This window comes from Gymnoscopelus microlampas (genome assembly GCF_963454915.1).
Source record: "Gymnoscopelus microlampas genome assembly, chromosome: 5".
Lineage (NCBI taxonomy): Eukaryota > Metazoa > Chordata > Actinopteri > Myctophiformes > Myctophidae > Gymnoscopelus > Gymnoscopelus microlampas.
In genome coordinates this window covers 5,510,838-5,518,306 of record NC_139942.1, presented here as the reverse complement: position 1 = coordinate 5,518,306, position 7,469 = coordinate 5,510,838, and the positions used below count along the sequence as shown (strand labels likewise).

The window sequence follows — 7,469 nt, the reverse complement described above, 5'->3', positions numbered from 1 at the left end:
AATCCGCCGAACGTAGCGAAGCAGGCTGGCACCCAGGCTAGAGTGTTGTGGCACTGCAGTCACATTGGTTGTCAACTCATGTGTGCATGTCTCTAAGAATTATAGTTCATCCAATCTGGAAAATACCTTTTTGAAACTAGCAGTGTAGAAAGACAGCATCTGAGTTTCTCCCTTTAAGTTATACAACACTGAGGCTAGTTTGAAGAATTGGAAAACAATGGACCTCATTCACAAAGCTCCTCTCGAAGACTGACGTGTGATTCATTAAGGGGTGTGGATCTCAGGTGTATCAGATGAAGAATTCCACCCGTTCTTTAATCAAATGTTTGGTCATGTGCGTCCCATTTGCAATGTTCCATACCCCTTTAACACCATAAAAGGCAACAGGAACATCCAACCTGAAACCCATGTCAACGTGGTGAGAACTCCATAGTACAAGTTCAACGGCGTCACTCATCAAAAAGAAAAGATCTGCAAGCTTACGATGCTTCACATCGCATGTTTGCAACACCTTGACAGCACAAGCTATTCTCTGACACGATGGTTCAGCTGAACGTTAATAAAGTAATGCTCTCCTGTGTAGATGAGAAGAACAAAGTGTAACGTCACAGGACCAAATAATAGGATATCAAATAATTTAAGGATATAATATAAGCCTTTTCTGCTGAACAATTGCTCACCTATATACTGGCATACTGGAACGGTGCTATCTGATAGAATATGGATCAGATCTTTATGGATTACCAACAGTGTTGTGCTAGTTACTGAAAACCAGTAACTAGTTACCATTACTAGTTACTTCATTTAAAAGTAACTCAGTTACTTTACTAGTTACTTACACCAAAAAGTAATGCGTTACTGTGAAAAGTAACTTTTTTGTTACTTTAAAAAAAAAAAAGGCTCCCATTAATGCCCTTATAGCCTTCATTTCAGTACCGTTATTGCATTGGAGAAGAATACAATCTGTTGATCAACTTGACATGCATTTGCATCACTGAACTCTGCTAAGCAATGTGGTCTATACAAACACAAACACAAAGATATGTTTTAAAGTGCCAATTTATTTCAGGTCAGAACAAACTGACATAACTGTTTAGTTGCCATCAATCTACAGGTCATAGTTGGGTATAGTCTGCCACAATGAACACACAACATAGCTGTAAACCTGTTATGGTGGATCTGAACACACTCAACAATATACAACATTCCCAAGATCAAGGAGGGGCGGACACACACACATTTTAATCATTTATGTATGTCCACATAAGAGATACAATACAAGGACACAAATATTACAAGGTGCTGTCAAAAATGTACAGTCAGCAAATCATGGACAAATACTCCCACACCTTTTAGGGGTAGCCTATAATAACAGCATCTTCGCCATATTTGGCGGCTACCAAGAGTAGAAGAGATTCCAAAGAATTTTGCAAGCCGTTTAGCTGCTTTTATTGGCATCCCAAGTTGTTGGAAGTCTCTTACAACTAACCTATGTACATGTCCTAGGCTGCCAAAGATAAACACAAATAGATTGCACCTATAACCTAGCTCTGTGATGGTATGGAGGAGCGGCTGGTATTTAATGACTTTGGTCATAAAAGCTTCCTCTAAGCTAGAATCAAAGGTGCAGGCCATTTCAAGAATGGAAACTGAGTTGTTTCCTTCGTTGACAACAACAACATCTGGTGTATTAGCAGAGAGATGTGCAAATATTTCAGGATTTTCAGTACAGAGTTGAAACATGGAAGGTTTGACACAGGAATGTTTGTACATTCTCACTGACGGTGTAAAATCACACACACACACACACACACACACACACACACACACACACACACACACACACACACACACACACACACACACACGCAAGGTAGAATGAGCACCACACGTTGTGTTTAGCCCCAAAACATTCCTTCATATCTAAAATCTAGCAAGCAATGAACAAAAAGGTATCCAAAAGGTATCCTGAATTAAATAACTGCAAACAAAAACAATCTGAATATATTATTCAGAATCAGAATCAACTTGGAAGAATGAAGGAACTTTCACTCAGCACCAAATGCTGGTATAGACAACTGAACCATAAATGCATTAAAACAAAAAACATCAGCTCCTCAAAAATCTACGAGCAATACCACAAAATAAGAGTTGTATGCCGGGTTTTCTGAAACTAATGGAGAGCAAGCTGAATATATTATTCAGAATCAAAGTGCAAAATTAAAGTGCTTTCAGCACTATATAGAGGCAACTGCTGTTGTAGTGAAACAATGCAAAACTAGAAAAAGTGCTCCTCGGAGCACAGGTCTCCGCCAGGTCAGGTAGGTTATTGTGGCCTCCTGGTGGCGCTATAATAGGCCAATGTGAAAAGGTAGCCATTTCTTCTTAGGCCTTGCACGGCAATCGGACACTGCATTCATGATTTGAGGCATTTTGTTCAAAACAATTGTTTTGCTAAAGTAGACCTGCTGGTGGCGCTATAATAGGCCAATGTTAAAAGGGTGGCATTTGCTCCTCAACACATTGTGAATGTGCGTGCAAAGTTTGTCTGCAATCGGATGCTGCGTTCATGATTTGCGGCATTTTCTTCAAAACAAGCCACTACTGCAAACTTTAGATGTAAATCTTAGCCAATCAGTATGGAATATGAAAAATCTAACACATCCGTCTTGATCACATGACTATAGAGATCATGTGTACCGATTTGCGCGAAATGTGGATAAAATCGGAAGGAGTAATATAAAAAAACATGTTTTACATAAGTCGGCCTCCTGGTGGCGCTATAAAAGGCAGATGTGAAAAATGCAGGTAAAAACACGAATCGGCCGGTTATAGCGCCACCATGAGGCTGATTTAAAAAAAATCAAATGGTAGTTCTTCCTCCGCCTAATGGGAATGTGCGTACAAAAATTCACGGAAATTGCATGCTGTGTTCATGATTTGAGGCATTTTGTTCAAAACAGAGCACTCCTGCAAACTTTGGAAGCCAATCTTAGGCAACCAGGATGGAATATGGGAAATTGGATAAATCCGTGTTGATCACATGACTATAGAGATATTGTGTACCGATTTGTGTGATGTTTGGACAAAATCTGTAGGAGTAGTATCAATAAATGTGTTTTGCACATATCGGCCTCCTGGTGGCGCTATAACCGGCCAATTTGAAAAATTAAGGCCAGAGGTTCTGAATTAGCATCCAGGGAGTGTGCGTGCACAGTTTCGCAGCGACCGGGCCAACGGTGCCAGAGATTAGCTGCTAACGGACAGGACGGACGGACAGACGGACGGACGGAGGGTAAAACATACTCTCTCGCCAAGCCTTTCGGCCTGGCGGAGACAATTAAAGTGCTTTCAGCACTATATAGAGGCAACTGCTGTTGTAGTGAAACAAAATAAGTACAAAAACAAGTCACAGTGTTTTTCTTTAGTTCAGTATGAAGTCCAGCAAGCATAAAATAACAAGTTAATCAAGTTAATCAAAACAAAAAGTCAACAAAAAGTGCTTATTGGCAAAGACCTGAATTAATGTTTGTACAGAGGTTTAGTCTTTGAACCAGTGGTTGTACCTCATGAGAAGCAGCTTCTCAAACCTTTGGTTAGACAGCCTGTTCCTCTTTGGAGAAAGTACCAGACTTCCCAGACTGAAGAGTCTCTCAACTGGTGCACTGGATGGGGTAGCTGCATTTTGCTTCAGACAAATTTCCTTTATTGTGGGAAAGTTTTGGAGAATCTCCATGGCTGTTTCGGCTGTTTTCAAGTAGGCCATTACCTCAGTTTCCACAGTGCTGAAGGTTTCATCCTCATCCTCAAAGCAAAAGAAGTCCTGCTCTTTGTCTTTGGAGGAGCCTGAGTCTGGTGGAGTTGTCGGAGACACAGGATTCGTGGCTGGTTGCTGCACAGGGCCAGGGACAAGGACAACCTTGTGACACTCTGCTGCCAGGATTCCCTTGATCATCTCTTTCTTCCTCTGGTCTCTCACCCACCGTAACTTGAACTTGGGAAGTGTGACGGCTGCCAGCATTGCATCGTTGCTGACCAAGACGGATGCGAATCGTTTTTTGATAGCCTGTAAAACATACACACAGTGACACAGACATTACAATAAGTGGGATTCCCTTTTATTTATTCATTTTATTTGTGTACATTTCCATGAAAGCTGCACACCACCAGATTTTTAACTATAGTTATTAAATAATTTAAACTAAAACTAAAGCTTTATTTAGTTTATTTTAAAAATATAAATTATTTGGCTAAATAATATAAAATATTATTTAGCCAAAAACATATTACTATTTATTTCTGTTGCACCCTGCAGTCGAGTTTATAAATATCAGTCAGTTTATGAATATGTTTTTCAAGACTTATTGTGTCCCTTAAATAGAATGCATTGAAAATAACTTTTTGCACATTTCATCCATTTTCTTAGTGCTCTCTCTCAGCTAACAATATTAATGACATCTATTCTATAGTTAAATTAAACTTCTCCTTTAGTAAACAATTATATCCCGTGTTCTGTAATAAAAATGTATTCACTGATTAAATGCAGTCTTTCTCTACAGTGAAACGAGATAATTACAAAAGTGTTGATGAATGTTTCTTACCTCCACTATAGCATCAGGTAGGCCAGTTGCCACAGTCACACTGGCCCTCATTAATCAACGCGGTGCAGCCCGAATAATGAGCGTACGGCGTAATCGCCGCACCTTTCGGCATTTATCAATATATCCTGACGTGGGCTTCATCCTACTTTACGCTGAGATCTCACGTCTGGTCGAGACCAGTTGTTGACGTTGGCTGCGCCCGTTTATTCCATTCTAGACCTGCGGAGCAGCATTGTCTGACGGTCTGACAGGCATCTGGACACATATATCCACTCCAAAATGTAAATCTACACTAATAAATAATCCCTGTGAAAATATAACATTTTATAAAGTAATTTAAACAAACTGCTTTAACAGTCATTCAGATAAGATTGTAGATCTGTCTGTATTGAAAATAGCAGATCTACAAGCTCACAAGCCAGCGACGCGTTGTGAGCTTGTAGATCTGCTATTTTCAAAATATAAGGGCGCTTTCTGCGAGAGCACTCTTCTGCGCGAGCACCGGTCTAACAGGCGGCGCTGCTGTTATATTTTCATGGCCACCGGGAGATCAGACATTTAACCCATGGTCCAACACACCAGCCTTCATTCATTAACGTTCTCTCCAGGGGTGTTCACTCTCCATTCCGACATCTCACCACTCCGACTAGTGGCTTCCGCGTGCGGTTAGGGTTAGGGTTAGGGTTAGGTATAGGGTTCGTCAACGTCGGAAAGGCGACATGTCGGAAAGGAGAAATGCACCCCTCTCCAGGCTATCTCTCATTAATGCGGAGCGGGACGGGACTCGCCCGTCCGACGGTCCGAGTCTCACTGGGAAATGGGAATAGCCTACATGACGGCTTTATTTTAGTAAACTCGAACGCGCACTGCTCGGTATGGGTTAAATACATTAATATACAAAAGTATTCCATTCATGCCGATGTGATTGGTATCATAATATGTCATTCATGTAGGCTACAAGCCTATGTGACAATACGCTACGGGCGTGTGTGTGTGTGTGTGTGTGTGTGTGTGTGTGTGTGTGTGTGTGAGAGAGAGAGAGAGAGAGGGGCGTGTGCGTGTGTGACGAGCGAGGGAAACTCTTTCCTATTGGCTTTTCATGATGTCTTCTTTGGTCGTATTCTGGTTCTTCAATCTTCATGTCGTAAAATCGGGGCGTTTTGAGAATATTTAAGGGCGTGTTATTTAAATGACGATCGTTTCAGCCGTCACATTTATCAAAGCTGGGACCAAGTGTACGCTCGGATCAGCTGTGTAGGATGCGTTGATAAATGTGACTTCGACGTTGGTGTACGGCCGAATATATGGAAAAATATACGCCGGTTTATACGCTGCGTTGATAAATGAGGGCCACTGTCTTTTATCTCCAGGGTCTTTGACATTAACGTTTCTAGAGTGGGCAGGAGGGTGCCAAAGTAACAGTTCTCCTCTCCTTGCAGGATGTCCTCTACTTGCAGGATGTCTAGCTTCTGTAGATTCATTTAGTCCCAGGATTTGAAAGGATCCACTTCAGCACGTCAGCGCATGAAATTAAGTTTAGTGTGTGAGATGCACATCTTTGGTGCGGAGGTAAAACAATCTCTTCATCTGCGGCGGTGTCGAGACTTTTGTTGACACTCCATACAAAGAGTGAATGTGGTCAATCTCACTAGCAATGACATCGTACGTGTGCCTACCCTTCATCCTTTTACAGGCCAGTGCTGCTTTCTGGCGTTGTAAATTATGCCGAGGAAGCTTCTGTTATGGACAGACCAAATGTCTGCGGTGGTCGAGATGTAGTCCAGCCCCTCAAATGTTTTCTTTAGTTCGCTTTCCATTTTTGTGTATTCTTTCTCCAGGTAGTTGGAAAAAGTTTTCCGTGCCATTTGTCGTGTGGCGCCCGGACATGGTATCATGCTTACTAGCTGCCTGAAAGCGGGTGACTCCACTGTAGAAATAGCCGGCATGTTTTCCACAACGTACCGTGCAATGGCTTTATCAACTTTTCCCTGGCTTACAGTCCCACTCCCTCGGTTAAAATCCAGCCGCTGTTGCTTAGGTGGAGGTGGAGTGGCGTCGGATGAGTCTGGGTCTGTAGTACTCTTAGCTACTAGCTTCGTCGCAGCATGTTTGTTCTCCAAGTGTTTAAACAGATTTGAATTGCTGTTGTGGGCAGTAGATAAGATCTTTGACCCGCCAGGACACAACTTACATTTAACTAAAACGTTCTTTTTTGTATGCTCAACAAAAGTAAAGTAGTGAGAATATCTCCAGGCGGGGAAACTCGACTTGGACTCCGCCGCCGCCATGACAGTCTTGTTAGTAAACACAAACACGCCCACAGGCACAGCGCGTCTCCACATGTGGTGTAAAGTAAATAAGTACATTTACTCAAGTACTGTACTTAAGTACAATTCTCAGTCTCTGTTTGCCTTGCGGTATATATAAATAATATATAAATATTATATAAAAAATAACGGAGTAACGCACCATGTAGTAACGGTAACTGAGTTACTGAATTAAAAAAAGAATGCGTTAGAGTATTAGTTACTGAAAAAAGTAACGGCGTTACAGTAACGCGTTAGTCCCAACACTGATTACCAAGGGCAAATCCTGGACACACTAATTAACATCCGCTGTCCTGTATTGGAATTGGGAACGGACTAATGGACACAGCTAGATTACATCCATAGTATACTATTATGTTATCAATATTAGATATAAATAACTAGTGCAACATTGGAGGTGTGTGTTGCCTCCTGCGACATTAAGGCATGAGGCCAAAATAACAAACCCACTGAGGGTCATCATCACTATGTTCAGCTCTAAACTGAAACATGAACTAGAAAAAGTGCTCCTCGGAACACAGGTCTCCGCCAGGTCAGGTAG

At 41.7% G+C, this 7,469-nt stretch overlaps 1 protein-coding gene across 1 annotated transcript; it reads right to left on the bottom strand.

Annotated features, from left to right (window-relative positions):
• Nucleotides 1-3,541: 3,541 nt before the first annotated feature.
• On the bottom strand, nucleotides 3,542-4,652 carry LOC311044858 (uncharacterized protein; the record flags this gene model as incomplete). The annotated part of the gene is made up of 2 exons (XM_084056673.1): nucleotides 3,542-4,066; nucleotides 4,602-4,652. 2 exons carry the CDS (start codon nucleotides 4,650-4,652, stop codon nucleotides 3,542-3,544), a joined length of 576 nt encoding a protein of 191 aa, XP_083912799.1.
• Nucleotides 4,653-7,469: the final 2,817 nt, after the last annotated feature.